This window comes from Phocoena sinus, chromosome 14, assembly GCF_008692025.1.
Source record: "Phocoena sinus isolate mPhoSin1 chromosome 14, mPhoSin1.pri, whole genome shotgun sequence".
NCBI lineage: Eukaryota > Metazoa > Chordata > Mammalia > Artiodactyla > Phocoenidae > Phocoena > Phocoena sinus.
The window spans coordinates 39,732,756-39,750,556 of NC_045776.1; the positions used below are offsets into that span (position 1 = coordinate 39,732,756).

The 17,801-nt window shown below is 46.5% G+C and overlaps 1 protein-coding gene and 1 long non-coding RNA gene across 2 annotated transcripts in view; one reads left to right on the plus strand and one right to left on the minus strand.

The window, feature by feature from the left end:
- Positions 1-7,890, minus strand: LOC116739296. The gene is made up of 2 exons (XR_004345526.1): positions 7,326-7,890; positions 1-457 (listed from the first exon to the last, which is right to left on the minus strand). It is a non-coding gene; the product is annotated as an uncharacterized LOC116739296 (long non-coding RNA).
- Positions 7,562-17,801, plus strand: part of INO80C (INO80 complex subunit C) — a 22,128-nt gene continuing 11,888 nt past the window's right edge. The window contains exon 1 of the mRNA XM_032603589.1: positions 7,562-7,865. Within this exon, the coding sequence (XP_032459480.1) occupies positions 7,710-7,865 (156 nt within the window). The 5' untranslated portion in view covers positions 7,562-7,709. The remainder of the gene's footprint in view (positions 7,866-17,801) is intronic.

A 17,801-nucleotide genomic window follows, 5' to 3' on the forward strand; every position in this document is an offset into this window, starting at 1 on the left:
AAAGCCAACACTTTAATGGCAGAAATGAAAATCAGAAGGCAAGAACTCCAAGTGCATATTGGTCAGGGCCATTTAGTACAGGGAAAATGCCTTATACACCAGCTACAAGTCATGAGAAGTTCCTTGTCTTAGAGAAGAGTACAAATGTTCAGATGTTCAATTCGTACTGACGATTCCCAATCCTTACAAGAAGTTCAGATCCTTAGTGTAGTAGGTGGAGAACCAAATAGATCATTTCAGAAATTGCTCCACAACAGGATCAGAGAACTGCAGAGGTGAACACGGGCTAAGGCAAGAGGCCAGGAGCCATTCTGCACTCAGGTCCAGGGATGGGCTCAGAGCAGCCATGGCAGAGCTGGGGGGTGCGGGGTGAGGGCGTCCAGGAGCCCTGAGAGAAGCGAGATGGAGGCCAGGGCAGCTGGACTTGGTCAGGATCCATTCAACATTCAAGGGTGCCCTAGTAAGAGTTAAAAACAAAAGATAACAAGACCGGTCATAGGGCATCATAGGTAGTTTGAGATTTTATAGAATGTATAGTTTTCTAAAAAATTGTGAGCGCCATCACACATTCCATTTCTTGCTCTTCTAAACAATGGCAGGTGGAGGCCGCATCAGCAAGCCAGGCTTCCTTGGACAAGGCTGGGCTGGAGGCTTCTGTGCCCTACAGGCCTCTGGGCTTCCCCGGTGTTCCACCGATGAGGAAGGTGGCCGATGCTATTCCTTTGCCTGGAATGGGTTTCCCTCCCTCCGCAGGCCATGCGCTTTTCTGGCCCTGCCCCTGTCCCCAGGGCTAGGCACACTCTGGGACCTGGGCTGGCTGGTTCACCTGCCTTGGGGCAGGAGCAGCAATGACTCGTGAAGACGTGGAACAAAAGGCACCTGAGAGGAGGCCTCCGCTCCTCAGTCTTTTGAGGATTTCTTTGCAAGCTTAGAAAATGAACATCCCCGAGTCTCCATATCATCACTGTTTTATTCCACAACCAACTGTCCCCAAAGCTTTTGGACTGTCTCCACTACTATCTCAAAGTACAAGTAGAGCTGACGGAAAAGAAAATGTCATGTGTGAATGAAAGCAAACAAAACTCAACAACGTAGTGGCAGAAATAGGAACAATGACACGGGGGGAAAAATTGAAGCAGGCTGCCAGTTTAAGAAGGGAGGTGTTGTCACAGCCTGGGGATTAGCAAATTTGAGGTTTGCAGACAGCAAAATAGGGAGGCAACCTCAGAGATGGCAGAATTATAGTAATTACAATTGTTTTCTTTCTCTATAATATGCACAAAGAGTAAATGCTAAAATAATAATTCATTTTAAGTAATGGGTGGGGCCTCGAGAGACAAGAGAAGGACCAGTGCTCAGAGGGGGTTTACAGGGGCAACAAGGATGAGGAAAACACCATCCCGGGAGCATGATCCTGGCTCTCAGAATTAAAGGGAAGTACCCCACTATTCGGGAAGAACTTTGTCAGCGTTTGGGGGCCACATTTGTAATGTTAAATTAGTGTTTATAGAATAGGCATGGCTTTACGGAGTAATTACAGTAAGCATGGGGGCCCTTAAAACTATTTTCTCTTATTCAGACTCTGCAAAGCAATATTAACTGTTGAGGTCAAAATTCAGAGAGGAGATTGCGTGAGCCTGGAGCCGCCAGGTGTGACCGCGCTGGAGGTGCAATGCCTGACTCAGTGCCCGGCTTGAGGGGTCGCCATCACATTGTCGTCGATGTAAAAGGTGCATCTGGAGTTGAGCTGTGCGCAGCCTGCCCACGGGTAGGTGGCAGCCGCAGCAGGCCTGTGGCGCGGCCAGTTTCCTCTGAAAGTTTCCTTATCTGTCCTTTCTCATGATACCATTGAACGTAGCCTTTTCCAAACTTTCCTATGACCCTTCTCCAAGCCTCCGGCCCCCACCTGTCACCGAGCAGAAGATGTCACCTCCCCCTTCCCGGAGAAACCCTGGCTAAAGGATGGAAATCATGTTAACTTCCTGCCACCTCATCTGAATACGGCTCTCCACCTGGACCCGCCTCTGCCTGTCGTTCCCCCACCCCCCTGGCTTCAGGGGCAGCAGCAGCCTGCCCCTCACTCGCGTTCCTCATAGAGTCCTTCTCAGGACTCAGACCACAGTAGCAGGCAAGTCCCTGGCCTGCACGAGAGGGCCCTCTCCTGGCCATGCCCTTCTGCTCCCAGTGGAGGGAGGGACACACGTCCACCCTGGTTCTCGCCACCCCCCCTTCCTGAATGTGCTCTGGATACCAGGGACCCCAGGACCTCCTGCACAAATGGCCCCAGATGGCCTCTGTGGGCCTCGTCCCTGGGCTCCACGTGTACACCCCCAGGCCCAGGCGTGGTGAAGAGGAGGCTGTTCGTGAGGGTCGGGGGGAAGATGGGCAGGTTTCCACACATGTGCACACGTGTAGCCTCACGATGCCCAGTGCAGCAAGGGGTGAAAGGGAGGGGGCCCGGCGCCGGCATGGCTGTCCCCGTGCCACCACGTCTGCAGCAGAACTCCACGGAATCTGAGAATTCTAAATTGAGCTCTGGTCTTCTGAGATGTGAAGGTATGTTTGCTGAGGTAGAAGGTATTTTATTTTACAGTTCATTAGCTTGGTTTGTGCATGTAAATAGCAAGACACCTGGTAAGTAGGCCTCCATTTGTACTCTTGCCCTGGACTCTGCAAATGTTAGCATCAGGGCTATTTTCAATTTCTCTCTCTTTCCCGCCTTTAAATATTTCCATGCATCTGTCAGGTGAAAAATTAGCAAACAACTATGTGAACCAGGGCCCCGGCCCACCCCTCTCTGGCCTGAGCTCTCTCCTAGACAAGGATCGTTTAAACAATAAGGTCCTCCGCAATCATCACTAGGGCCTGCAAGGCTCGCGAAAACAGTGATGGACCAGAAACTGCCTCTGCCCAAGTGAGCCTGCAATCCGCATGACATAAGGTGTCTTGTGGAGGAAACAGGCCTCTGGGAGCGCCGCCTTGAGGGACATCGCACTTGGTTTAAAGGTGGGAACAGAGATCAGAGAAGGTTCCTGAGAGGTGATGTCCAAAGAACAAATCCAGACGAGACTGTGATCATCTCTGAGGGGCTCCGTCAGCTTCTGGTTGTAGTGGGGCTAATTCGGCCTGCACATCCCTATGAACAGGCACTGCACGCTCTGCTCCTCTCGTGGCGGCTGTGGGTTGGGGATTCTGAGGGTCTCGACTGCAGCTTCAAGGTTACTTCGCATCATCAAGGAGTCCCATACCAACTGGAGCAGCCATTGTTCATACAGTGAACAATGCCCATTGTACTTCACACAAGTTATCAAGAGAAGGGGGCAGTGTGTCTTCCATCCAACAGCATGATCCCAATACCCACAACTTTTCCTGAAATTGATGAGACAGTTGAGTAGATGCTTTACATCTCAGGTGTAACAAGCACATTAGAACAACATGGGGGTTGGGGGCCCACCCACATAAAACTGAAAATCTGCGTATAACTTTACAGTCAGTCCTCCAGATGCACGGTTCCACATTCATTGATTCAACCAGCCGAGGATTGTATAGTACTGTAGTATGTATTTATTGAAAAAACTCCTTGTGTAAGTGGACCCACGCTGTTAATCTCCAGCAATAGATATGGAAGCATGTGAGCCACACCTGAGGCAGCGCGTGTGGAGTCCCTGCCTGTGCTCACGGTGTGCAGTGATGGTGCCACCAAGGTGGACGTGGAACATGTTTCTCCCCAGCCCACAGCTTCTCCTCCTTGAGTGGATGTGCTCCCGCATTTCTCTCACCCTCTTCATTGCTAATCATCTGTCACTGCTCTGCCACTCAATCCTTGATGACTCCGGCAACTGCCCACAGGGAGTTTCTGTCCAGCGGAAAAGACAAATCCATTGTCTCTCTTCCCCTGCTGGACAGGGGGGCTTCCTGAGAGCAGGGACTATTCTGTTTTGTTTGTCCTTGTCTCTATCCTCGGGGCTGGGCATACTACAACTGCTTAATTGACAGCAGATGACTAAGAGTGATGGGAGCACGGAACAGGAGTTTTAACCAAACCAGAGGGATGGGGAAGGCTAAAATAATAGCATGTCAGCCAAGACAGGAAAAGTGGGTGGAAATAAATGAGACCCCAGGAGGGTGGTTTGGGGAGAAAAGCAGCTTCCAGGCAGAAGCAGTAGCAACATGGGTAAAGGCCCTGAGGGAGGAGGGAACACAGCTGGTTGGTGGAACTGACAAAAGTGAAAACTGGACTGGAGTGCAGAGAGCTGGGTGAGAGGCAAGGTTGGAGAGGTGGGCAGCTCTCTGAAGGCCTGTAAATCCATGTTGTGGACATTGGACTTCATTCTAGGGAACATGGGAAGCCACTGAAGGGTTTCAAGTAGAGGGCATGATCTAAACATTGCACATCTGTATTGTTGAAGAGGTCATATGGAATTGTATGTGGGAACTGGGTTGGAGGGACCAGAGGTGAACCAGAAAGATAAAAAGGCAACGTAGGAGTCCTCAAGGGAGATGATGGTGGCTGGAGTGGGGTTATAGTGTGGAGGTGACCAAAGGGGAGGAGTCAAGGATGACACCCAGGTTTCTAGTTTGAACAACTGGTGAATAATGGTGGCATTTGCTGAGATAGGAAGTGCTGAAGGAGGAGTGTGTTTGGAGGAGCAAGGAGGAGGATGGATTCTGCCTTTGCCAAGCTGAGTGTGAGATGCTGAGTGTGATAAGCATCTGAATTTATATCTAGGCAGGGAATTTTATATCTGGCTATGCATCTTTGGAGAAAAATCCAGATAAGAGATGCAAATCTGAAAGTGATCTGCATTTATATATATATATTTTAAATTTTTGGCTGCCTCGGGTCTTCGTTGCTGTGCACAGGCTTTCTCTAGTTGTGGCGAGCGGGAGCTACTCTTTGTTGCAGTGTGCAGGCTTCTCATTGCGGTGGCTTCTCTTGTTGAGGAGCGTGGGATCTTGGTGTGCGGACTTCAGAAGTTGCAGCAGGTGGGCTCAGTAGTTGCGGCACGTGGGCCCTAGAGAGCACAGGCTCAGTAGTTGTGGCTCGTGGGCTCCAGAGCACAGGCTCAGTAATTGTGGTGTGTGGGCTTAGTCGCTCTACGGCATGTGGGATCTTCCCAGACCAAGGGTTGAACCTGTGTCTCCTGCATTGGCAGGTGTATTCTTAACCACTGGGCCACCAGGGAAGTCCCTGATCTGCATTTAGATGGTACCTGAGGCCCCATGAGTTGGTGAAATGTCTGGGGAAAGTATAAACTGAGGAGGGCAGAGGGCCTTTGACCAAGCAACAAGGAACCCTCGACATGTAAGGACTGAGAAGGAAGAGCTGGTTCCAAGCCTGGCTGATCATTAGAATCACCTGGGAAACTTAAAAAATGTATATCTGCTGGGGAGGATGTGTCTACATAACCTGTATATATATATTTTTAATTTTATTCATTATTTCTTTTTTTTTATATTTATTTATTTGGTTGCGCTCGGTCTTCATTGTGGCATGCAAACTCTTAATTGCAGCATGCATGTGGGATCTAGTTCCCTGACCAGGCATTGAACCCGGGCCCCGTGCATTGGGAGCACGGAGTCTTAACCTCTGTGCCACTAGGGAAGTCCCACATAACCAATATTTTGAAAAAACTATAGTGTGATTAGAAACCATTTGGTAGAAGGAAAAAACTGTCAAAGAAAGGATCAGTGGTTGGTTAGGAAAAAGGAAAATAAAAGAATGGTGATGTTCCAGATCCCAAGGGAAGGAGTTCGGGAAGAAAGGGATTAGGCAAAATCAGGACTGAATTTTGCTCTGGGAAGCCAGATGGTGAGACACCCACTTGTCAGATTCCTCCGTAGTAGGGGATTGGTGTTTGAACTCAGAAAAATTTCCTAAGGGATTATGGAAAGGTGCCCAGCAGAACACCCTGTGTTCAATGCCCTCATACACGCATGCACAGGGTGGGTGCAGGGGAAGGGGAGGGAAAGGAAGGTGCATCAGGTGGCAGGGAGCTTTTCATTGGAAGTAGCATCTGAACTGCAGCATTCCTAGGAGAGGAAATAATGGGAAAAAAACTATGATGAGTTAAGAGAATGATGTACACTCTAGGCAAGAGTTAGTCCCTGGCTGCAGGGACTTAAGTGTTGGGAATGGAGCAAGAAAAGGGGGCAGAGCCCAGTTATTAAGGACCTTATATGCCAAGGTAAAAGAGCCCTGAAGAACGTAAGAAAGTAAGTGGCACGATTAGATTTGTGATTTAGACCATTCTGGCAGCCAGTGTGAAGAATGCCCTGGGGTCAGGGAGGATTAGGAAAAGATGGAAGCTCAAACTTCCATCAAGAGGCTGTGACACAATATTGTAAATCAACTATACTCCAATATAAAATAAAAATTAAAGTAAAAAAAAAGAAATTAAAACAAGAGGCTGCAAGAGGTGTCTTGCAAGGATCCAGATGAGGGGCGATGGATTCACCAGGATAGGAAGAGAAGTGAGTGGGGAGCTGACTGGAATGAGAAGAGAGTGGACCCAAGAAGCCAGGATCAACACCTAGTTTCTGGCTAGGTGAATAGTTGTTGGGAGATGGCAGTCTTTGAGATAAGGAATAAGGAAGACTAGATTTAGGGGAAGATAGGGGTGGAGACTGGAGTACAGGAGGGAACATTTCAACACTGGTAGCTTATTCCTTTCTCCAAAGGAGAAAAGATGTCAGTAACATTATTACTGGTTTCCTATTCTCTTTCTCTCACCTGTAAGTCATTCTGCAGCCTATTTCCTTCAAGTACCCAGATTCATAAATACTACTTTCCTGTATCAGAACACAGAAGCTTCAACCAATTAATGCAAGGGGTTTTCATTTTTTAATTACTTCATTTAAAAAATACTTATAATGTACCAATGACTTGCAAGGTACTCGTGAACCTGGAAAAGAAAAGTAAGCAAAACATAACTGGCCTTCCCCTTTTAGAGCTTACTTCTAGCAGAAACCAAATAAGAAAGGAACCAACCAATTATAAACCATGTAATTTATGTCATGAAGATTTGAAGAAGTACAGTGTATCATGTGGCAAATAACAAGAGGGAGGGGTGTTCCACTGAAGTTCATAAATAGGCTTTAGCAGATCTGTGAACTGCTGAAATCTCTATGTAAGATTTTGTCTGTGCCTGTATAATTTGGGGGGGGGGCAGAAAGGGGTCCGTGACCCCTTCAAGGTTAAGAACCACTCTACCCTTCAAATCCATCTGGGCACCTGGGTACACAAACTTCTGCGCGACAAGGCCGCGACTAAGGGAAATGCTGGCGGTCTGGCGGTCTGTCTAGTCCACAGAGAATGACCTTACCTTTACACTTAGAGACATCAAAAGCGATCAATCTTCTGACTTAACGTGAGAAGAGACAACGTGGTGATTAACTTTTTAAAAATCCAGTTGTTTTAAAAAGATCACGGGATGTTCTAATCCTCCATCCCTGGGGACGTCCAAGCACGTGCCCGGGTCCGAGCTCGTGAACAGCAGCACTCCGCCCGCCAGACGCCCTCCCGCCCGGAAGGAAGAGACAGCTCCGAGCTCCGCCTTTTAGATTTGGCCGAGAGAAGTCAACGAAAGCTTTCGGAGTCCAGGCCGGGTTTTCAAAAGCATTAAGACGGAAGTAACGGCGGGCCGGAAGTTCCAGGGCCTGCACTGGGACCAAGTGGGGAGGGGGTAGGAGGAAGACTCGGGGTAGGAATGGCGGCTCAAATTCCAATTGTGGCCACCACTTCCACTCCGGGGATAGCCCGGAACAGCAAGAAGAGGCCGGCCAGTCCTTTCCACAACGGCAGCGGCGCCGGGGGCTATACCGCCAGTAAGAAGAAAAAGGTGTCGGCCTCTGGCTTTGCGCAGGTACGCTGTCACTCCCCTAGTCTGCGCGTTGCCGGGGCGGAGAGCGCGTGCGCCGGGCTGCGGGGCGGGGCACTGGGAGGCGGGGCGCCTCGCGTGGGCGGGGCCCTGCAGTCGTACCTCTTGGGTAAACGCAGGTGTCTGGTGCAAATGAAACATTTTTTCCCCTTAGTTTGCATACGTGGAGTTTGGTTAAAGAATGACCCGCGTTGCATTGTCCATGAGGAGAACTGGGGAGGTGGGGAGGTTGTTATTGCCTTACTAGTAGGGACGCCCCTTCCCGTCGGGGTCGCGATTAGAGCGAGGCTCGGGACTTTTCTTTATGTGAGTTTCAGTCAACCAGAAGTTCTCCTGTCTCACCTTCGTCCATTCTGCAGACATTTACCGAGTGCCTGTGAGGTGCAGAGCGCCCTAATGAACGGTGTGGAGGAACACAAAGATGTATTGAGACAGATGATTTCCTTCATCCTCAGAAAAGTGCAGTTTCCCTGTCCCAAAGTGGATTTGGTCTTACCTCATGCGGTTGTTATGAGGATTCAATGAGATCATGGTCCTAAGCTCTGAGCACAGCGCCTGGCACAGACTTCACAGCATCTGGGCGATCGGGGCTCTGCAATTGCTTCATTTTATTTAAAGCAATGAGAAAGCAAAGATGGAGTGTGTTATTTTGTGCTCTCCAACACATGGCGTGGCATCCTAAACCCAGAACGACGTTCTAGAGCTATTAACTGTCTATGGCTTCCTCCGTCGATAATTGGTAGTGCATTTTTTCCTTTTAAAATACTTTATTGATGTATGATTTGCATACAGTACAATGCCCAAATCTTAAGAGTACTGATCAATGACTTTACATATGTATCCACCGATGTGGCCACTATCCAGATTAAGATAGAGAGCATTTCCAAGAGCCCCAGAATATTCCCTGGTGACCCTTTCCAGTTAGTACTCTCTTCCCTCCCTGCCAGAGGTAACCAGTACTCTGACATCTCTCACCATAGATTGACTTTGCGTTTTTGAGCAGAATATAAATGGAATCATACAGAGCATATTCTCTTGTGCCTGCTTGGATTTCTCTGTGAAAAAATGTTTGTGAGAGTTATTCATTAATATTATTACCTGTATCAGTACACAGAGTATATTGTGTAAATATACCACAACTGATGGACATTTGAGTTGTTTACAGTTTTTGCTCTTATGCATAAGCTGTTCTGAACATTCCTAAAAATCTGGGTAGATACATGCTTTCATTTCTCTTGGGTAAATGGATAGTAGTGGAATTGCTGGATCATGAGGTAGACACACATTGAACTTAGAAATTGTTAAACAGTATTTCCCAAAGTAGTTTCACTATTGTGCATTCTCAGCAGCAGAGTATGTGAGTTCCAGTTGCTCTACATCCTCAACAATACTTGGCATCAAGTCTTTCATTTTAGCCGTTCTGATGGTTGTGTCATGGTATTTCTTTGTTTTAATTTTTGTGTCTCAGATTACTAATGATGTCATCACTATTTAATTTGCTTTTGACCATTCCGATATCTTCTGTGAGGTGCCTGATTTTTTTCTCATTGTGTTGTTGTTTTTTGGGTTTTTTAAATTGTTAATGTATAGGAGTTCTTTATATATTATTGGTTGGAGTCCTTTGCCAGATATATGCATTGCGAGTACTTTCTCCCAGTATGTGCACGGTGCATGTTGATATCCAGCTGTGCTGAGACCAAGGAATGTAGTCAGTACATATTGGGAGGAATGATTGTTTTGACCCTAAAGGTAGCGTTGATCATCAGCTCCTCCACAGCAGGCTTCAGAGGGTGGACGAATGCCTTTAGGTTGCTGAGAATTCCCAGTAACCCAGCTTGGTGGAAATCACAACTCTGGTGGCCTTAGAGCTCTCAGTGAGGGGATGGGCTGCCTAGGTACTCCCTGTGGGTCTTCTCCATCTCATCAGCCTCAGCGAGTCCTCAGGCTAGAAAGAGAAGGGCATTCCCTGGAAAGGTGAATTCTTTTCTTTGTTCTCCTCTTCCCAGCTGGCATTTAACTAATGAGGTATACAGTTACCTGACTGCCACCCTCAGCATCTCATGAAGAAGGAAAAAAACTTGACTTCTATCTCCAGAAAGGAGTCTTAGCTGTTTTTTTTTTTTTTTTTTTCCTGCTCTAACATAGCATTCCATCCTAGTTCCCTTGTCCACAGCAAATGCAGGCATTTGCGCAATGCTGCCCTGAGGGCTGTCTGGAGTCTTCCTGAATGGACCCTTATCTGTGTTCCCTCCTCAGCCTTTCTGTCCCGTTTCAGTTGAGCTCAGTCAGCAAGAATTTATTTCTGTTATGTCTCCAGCAGTATGCTTAAGACATTTCAAGGGATTATAGCTTGTCCCTGCCATCCCAAAATCCTTCCAGGAGGAGAGAATGACCTACACATATTGTATTAGTTTTCTATTGCTGTCGTAACAAATGACCACAAATTTAGTAGCTTAAGTAACACCTATGAGTTCCTGGTTCTGTAGGTCAGAAGTCCTGGCACAACAAGAGTGGTTTGGTTCCCTGCTTAGGGTGTCACCAAGCTGAAATCAAAGAGTTGGCTGGGCTAGTTTGTTGCCTGGATGCTCTGGGGGAAAATCTTTTTTTGAGGCTCACTCAGGTTGTTGGCAGAATTCAGTTCTTTGCAGTGGTAGGGCTGAGGTCCCTGTCTCCTTGCTGCCGATTTGTCACTGTCCACATTCCTAGCCACATGGCCTCCTCCATCTTTATTTATTTATGTATTCATTATTATTGGGGTATAGTTGCTTTACAATGTTGTGTTAGTTTCTGCTGTACAATGAAGTGAATCAGCTATGTGTATACATATATCCTCTCCCTCTTGGACCTCCCTCCCACCCTCTCCCCTTCCCACCCATCTAGGTCACCACAGAGCACCCAGCTGAGCTCCCTGAGCTATACAGTAGGTTCCCACTAGCTATCCGTTTTACACATGGTAGTGTATATATGTCAATCCCAATCTCCCAACTCATCCCACCCCCCTTCCCCCCACCCCCTGTCCACACTTCCATTCTCTACGTCTGCATCTCTATTCCTGCCCCACAAATAGGCTCCTCTGTACCCTTTTTCTAGATTCCACATATATGCCTTAATATACGATATTTGTTTTTCTCTTTCTGACTTACTTCACTCCATATGACAGACTCTGGGTCCATCCACATCGCTACAAAATGACCCAATCTCGTTCCTTTTTATGGCTGAGTAATATTCCATTGTATATATGTACCACGTCTTCTTTATCTGTGAAGCCAGCTATGGAGAATCTCTTTTGTGTCTAATCTCTCTCACACCTCAAATGTCTCTGACTTCTCTTGTCTCTGACTCTTTAGAGAGCTTGTGTGATTAGGGCAGGCCCACCAGGATAGTCTCTTGTTAAGATCAGCTGACTTGATACCTTAATTATATGTCAAATATAAGATATATATTGCAAATCCCTTAAATATATCTCAGATCCCTTCACAGTGGTATGTACATTAGTGGTGCATTTGCTTAAAAATGGGGAGAAGGGGTGTGTACACCAGAGGCCAGGAATCTTAAGGGCCATCTCTGAATTCTACCTATCACATATCTGAAACAGTTAGGAAAATCTCGTCATTTCTAACCATGTCCCAAAGCCAATTATAGGTCTTCTCTGGTATTGGTGCCTTAGTGGTGGGACACAGGAAGATGTGGATTCAGTGTAGGTGATGGTCATCAGAGAAGGAGAGGTGGGGAAGGAGAAGCGGGACTAGAGGTGGCCTTTGAGAGGTGGTGGGTTTGGATGGGGAAGGCCTTCCAGAGTCGGCGCTGTGTACATGTATGAGATTGCTCAAGGTTTCATCAGTGAGGAGTGAGTGGGTTTTTTAATATAAATGATTGTAGTTCTTGAGTTAAAAGGGACTTTAGAGGTCTTTCAGTATCGAAATTTCAGTAGTTTCCGCTATTTTGTGTCTTACAAAAAAGCAGTGTCTGTAAAACTTTCATGGGGTTTAAAAATTTATAAAGGACATTTACATAGACATTAGAGTGCTTTTTGAAATTGGTAAAAATAACTCGATGGATTCTTAAGGTGGGTTTTACTTTCCAGAATGTGCATGCCATTTCTAAAGTAAAATTGAGTGACTAGATGAAATTTAGAGGGCTTTCTGCTTGAAGGCCTCAGGGGTTGAAGGGAATATTTTTGATCTAAAAGTATTCTGAGCAAAGCATTTATAGACGTCTCCTTTATGTCAGCCCTAGAAAATGGTATTAAATAGTTTAATAGGACTAAAACAATATTGTTTTATTATTCCATCAAGATGAATCTTTAGTTCAACAGAAATTATTGGTGTTTATGCTTGCTAAGTTGTACACATTGTCACAGAATTACAATTCTGTGTTTGGATTTGTATTTTCAGTATAAGTAATATAGTTATTGATTAATTACATCATAATCTGGAAAGTGCCATCTCCCATCCATTCTGGTCACGATATTTTGAAAATGATTAGTGTTAACTTGGGCTGGAGAACAGATACACTGTGCTGTGCTAAAGTGACAGCAGTCATGATAAATAACAATAATATTTATCGGGCATTTAGTGTGTACCAAATGTTGTTCTAGGCACCTTCTAAGTACTATCTCATTTAATTCTCTGTGAATTGTTATTCTGCAGGTAAAAAGACAGGAGCATAGAGAGGTTAAGTCACTTTTCCATGGTCACACAGCTAACAAGTTCGTAGGGTCAGTATTGGGACCCAGACAGACCGTCCAGAGTCAACATTTTTTTTTTCTTGACTGCCTCTCTTAATATCACTCTTACCAGTCTCTACCTTAGAAGATGTAATTGGATCTCTAATGTAACCAAATCCAAGGTGCAGAGAAAAGCTTTGGGGGGGAGTTTTATTAGCTCAATACAGGGCATTTTAGACTTTGCAAGCGCCTATTCAAGTTAATAAAATCTACAGAGAAACCTAATTGACCTATAGACTGAGTGTTACCTAGCAGGCTGATTGTGATGGTGAAGCAGTTAGCAAAGCGTCTAAATAAGTTGAGAGGCAGCAGGTGCTTCTTTCGAAGGTTAGTGCAGAGCGCAGGTGATGGTACAATCTTCTGTAATTGGAGGCATCCAGAGAACACTGGACTGATTGGATGTATTCATCTAAAAAATAATCATTCTATCCCACCTTTTAAAAAAACCATGATAATGTTAGTTTTCTTTTTTCTATTTTTAAAGTGGACACAAAACGTCAGCCAGTCTTCTTCCCCCACAATTATTATAATTTGTGTTTTCTATGTGTTGATATAGTTTTTTCAGAAACTGTATTTGGTGTATAACATTGCATGCCCTGCTTTTCACTTAGCACTATTTTCTTTTTGTTTGTTTGTTTGTTTTTGGTTGCACCACACAACATATGGGATGTGGGATCTTAGTTCCACAACCAGGGATCGAACCTGCGCCCCCTACCCTGGAAGTGCAGAGTCTTAACCACTGGGCCGCCAGGGAAGTCCCACTTAGCACTGTTTCTTGACCCTTTCTCTATGTTGATAGTCTTCTCAAGGAATTAAGTGCTTTTAATTGACTTGATCGAATGTTCGGTTGCATCTCACTTTTTTGGTGTTTCAAGTAACCCTACAGTAACCCTGCAGTTTTAGACTAGGGTCAGGTATTTGAACCTAGACTACTATTAGATAGATGTAACTGGGCATTGGATTCATGAATGATAAGACAGAAGACATTTGTCTCCCTTCTGTGTAACCACAGACAGAAGGCCCCCTTTCAGTCTGAGTCAGGGCCCTGCAGGCTGCCAAGGAGACACGAAGTGGTGCATTTGGGCTCTGGTCGGGCGAGCTGAGGCCTTGCTGACTCTGGAGCAGTCCTTTGATGGCGGGCCGGGTTCCTCTTCCTTGGGGCTTAATTAGCTCTTTTCGTGCTGCAAAGAGGGGACAGCCCTTAGGGCCGGGCGTCATTCCTTTCCTCTGATCTCAGGGCTTTTGTGTCTTGGGGCGGGACAGTTCAGCTCCTAAAGTCTCTTAGTGTGAATAATGGTTTAGTAACATGGAAACTATACATCATTTCAGATTGTACTTCACTGCAGCCCAGCCTCACAGACTTGAATCTCCCCTTGACAGTACGTCCCTCCCTCTCATCCCATCACTAACAGACCCGGGCGTCCAGCTTGGCTGAAGCCCAGGGGAGGGGAAGAACGAGGGCGCAGTACCATGGAGGGTGGGTTTAAAGAGGAAAGAAAAGCAGAAAACCCCACTCAGGGCCCAGAGTCGGGTGTTCTTTTGCATCTGGTCAGAGAGGGAAGCAAGCCTTCACTGTTGCAGAGGCAGCGAGCGACCCCAGATTGACGTGGCCTAGTTGGTATCAGGATGGCGTCCTTTCCTGTCCCATCCTCAGCGTGACTCCTCAGCGGGGGTTTGGCCTGCTGATGAGGGAGGAGATAAGGATGGGGTGACCAGACGAACAGGAGGGTTCGGTTGTGGAAGTCAGCGCTTGAGCGCATCACCCTCACCCGCTTCTTGCTGCTGGAACGGCTGATGCAGACTCCTGACCCTCTCTTCCCATTGCCTCCCGTCCTCTGTCCTCTGTCCGCTGGCATGTCCTCTCCCGGGGGCGGGCGCCCAGACCTGCCAACCCATGTGGGCTGCAAGGCACCTGCTTTCCTCCGCCGCCTCTGGGGCCGCACCCCTGCCCAAGTCCAGCGAGGTGTTCCTGTTGCATCCCCCTGGGTCTCCCGGGACCTGGGAGCAAACAGCCGACCTCAAAGGATGCCCTTGTTCCCTCCCGGGATTTCACTGTGCACCCGGCGCCTTTGAGCCCCCCACTAGGAGTCAGGGAAGAAGCAGACGGAGAGAGGGAGGAACGCAGGCTGTTCTGGCCCACGAGAAAAAGCCGAGGTCCCTGCTGAGGATGGTGGCCTGCAACCTGGGCGTGTTCCATGGGTAGTTCTGGAATCACCATAGGAGGCCTTGGGGCCTGGTTCTTCGTTTCCCTCTAGTATCTCCTCTTTGCTTCTGAACAGTTCTGTTTGTTTATTTTCTCCCAGATGGAAACAACATTATGTAAGCAGTCATTTTCTTTATGAAAAACTCAAATGAAGTTGAAACTTACAGTGGATCTGGCCCTGGGAAACCTCTTTCACATTCCACCTGTTTTTCCTGAGTTGGCCCTGGCTGGCTTGGCTTTTCTGCTCTGACGTGATGCTCGCTGCATAGTTAGCAGGGTTGATTTTCCCTCTCTCCCTTAACTTAGGCTGCCCTGTAGGCCCAGCCTCCTGGCAGCCCCCACCCACCGGACTGCTCCTCGCTGGTGTCTTGCTGTGCCCTTGTGAATTGTCGGATTCCTGGGGAAAATAGCCCCTATCCTTCTTCTGACACTGGCAGGTGCCACCACCTCTTTTTTTTTTTTTTTTTTTTTTGCGGTACGCGGGCCTCTCACTGTTGTGGCCTCTCCCGTTGCGGAGCACAGGCTCCGGACGCGCAGGCTCAGCGGCCATGGCTTACGGGCCCAGCCGCTCCGCGGCATGTGGGATCTTTCCGGACCGGGGCACGAACCCGTGTCCCCTGCATCAGCAGGCGGACTCTCAACCACTGCGCCACCAGGGAAGCCCGCCACCACCTCTTGACAGAGCAGGTCCCTGTCACTCTTCTCCATCTGCATGCCAGCCATTGCTTCCTCCCCAGGGCCCGTGGCTCATTCGCTGTTAGGTTGGCAGCTGGCTGTGTGCAGGGGAGGGTCTCACATGGCCACTGTATTTTTTTAATCCTCTAAATATTTTAGTGTGGATTTCCTAAAACCAAAGGCATTCTCATACATATATAACAGCAGTACAGTGGTCAAATTTAGGGAATGAACGTTGAAGCGACACTGATACCTCATATACAGACCTTATTCTCGTCCTTTGTCTGGTCCAGGATCCAGCCTAGGCTCACACTTTGCACTTAGTTGTCATGTCTTTTTAGCCTCCTGTCATGTGAGACAGTCTTTATCTTTCATGACCATGACACTTCTGAAGAGCACCGCTCATTGTTTCATAGACTCTTCCTCAGTTTGGGCTTGTCTGATAGTTCCTCGTGATTAGATTTGGGTGATACATTTTGGCAGGAGTAGAGAAGGGTGCTGTTCCCTTCTCCGTGCTTCATGTCGTGGAACTTGATGTCGATCCATCCCGTTGCGGGTGATGTGTCTGTGAGCACTCAGTAAGTTAGTGTCTGCCAGTTTTCTCCACTATGAGGTTATTATGTTCCTGTTCGTATTAAAGTATCAGTGTCTTGAGACTGTGTCTATCCTGTTTCTCTTCACACTTTTGCCAACCACTTTTAGTGTCTGTTGATGGTTCCTGCCTGCAACAGTTACTATAGTGCTGGTTGCCAAACGGTGACTTTCTAATTCCTTCTTTCCTTCTACAGTTATTAGAATCCTGCTGTGAGCAAGAGCTTTCTCTTCTCTCCCATTTCCTTTGCATTCTTACGATCAGTGTTTGTATTCGTCCATTCTCATTTTGTTCTCTGGGTCACAATCCATTACTAGCCTTCTTCATTCAGTCTTTCATACATTTATTGGTTTATTTGTAACAGCTTTATTGAGATATAATTTGTATACCGTAAAATTCATACCTTTAGAATGTACAGTTCAGTGGTTTATAGTAAATTTACTGAGTTGTGCTACCATCGCTACTATCTTATTGTCGAATATTTCCATGACCGCCCGAAGCAACCCCCTCCCCATTAGCAGTCACTCCCCATTCCCCTGTCCTGCCAGCTCCTGATAAACCCCTCATCTACTTTCTACCTCTATGAATTTGACTACTTTAGGTACCTCAGATAAGTGGAATCATACAATATGTGGCTTTTTGTGTCTGGCTTCTTTCAGTTAGCATAATATATTCAAGGTTTATCCATGTTGTAGCATGTATCAGTACTTCATTCCTTCTTACAGTTGAATAATACTCCATTGTGTGGATAAGCCACAGTTTGTTTATGCATTCATTAGTTGATGGACATTTAGGTTGTTTATGCTTTTGAGCTATTATGAATAACGCTTCTATGACTATTTATATATGTATTTTTGCATAGACATATGTTTTCAATTCTCTTGGGTATATACCTAGGAGTTGAATTTGGGGGTCATATGATAATTCTATGTTTCACATTTTGAGGACCCAGCAGACTGTTGTTTTTTTTTATTACATCTTTATTGGAGTATAATTGCTCTACAATGTTGTGTTAGTTTCTGCTTTATAACAAAGTGAATCAGCTATATGTATACATATATCCCCATATTCCCTCCCTCTTGCATCTCCCTCCCACCTTCCCTATCCCACCCCTCTAGGTGGTCACAAGCACCGAGCTGATCTCCCTGTGCTATGCAGCTGCTTCCCACTAGCTATCTATTTTACGTTTGGTAGTGTATTTATGTCCATGCCACTCTCTCACTTCGTCCCAGCTTACCCTCTACCCGCCTGCTCCCCCACCCCGTGTCCTCAAGTCCATTCTCTACGTCTGTGTCTTTATTTCTGTCCTGCCCCAAGTTTCATCAGAACCAATTTTTTTTAGATTCCATATATATGTGTTAGCACACAGTTTCTGTTTTTCTCTTTCTGACTTACTTCACTCTGTGTGACAGACTCTAGGTCCATCCACCTCACTACAAATAGCTCAATTTCATTTCTTTTTATGGCTGAGTAATATTCCATTGTATATATGTGCCACATCTTCTTTATCCATTCATCTCTTGATGGACACTTAGGTTGCTTCCATGCCCTGGCTATTGTAAATAGTGCCAGGAGACTGTTTTTCAAAGTGATTGCACCCTTTTACATTCTCACAAGCAATGTATGAGGGTTCTAGTTTCTCCACATCCTCACCAACACATTATTATGTCCTTAAGTGTAGCCATCCTAGTGGGTGTGAAGTGATATCTCATTGTGGTTTTGATT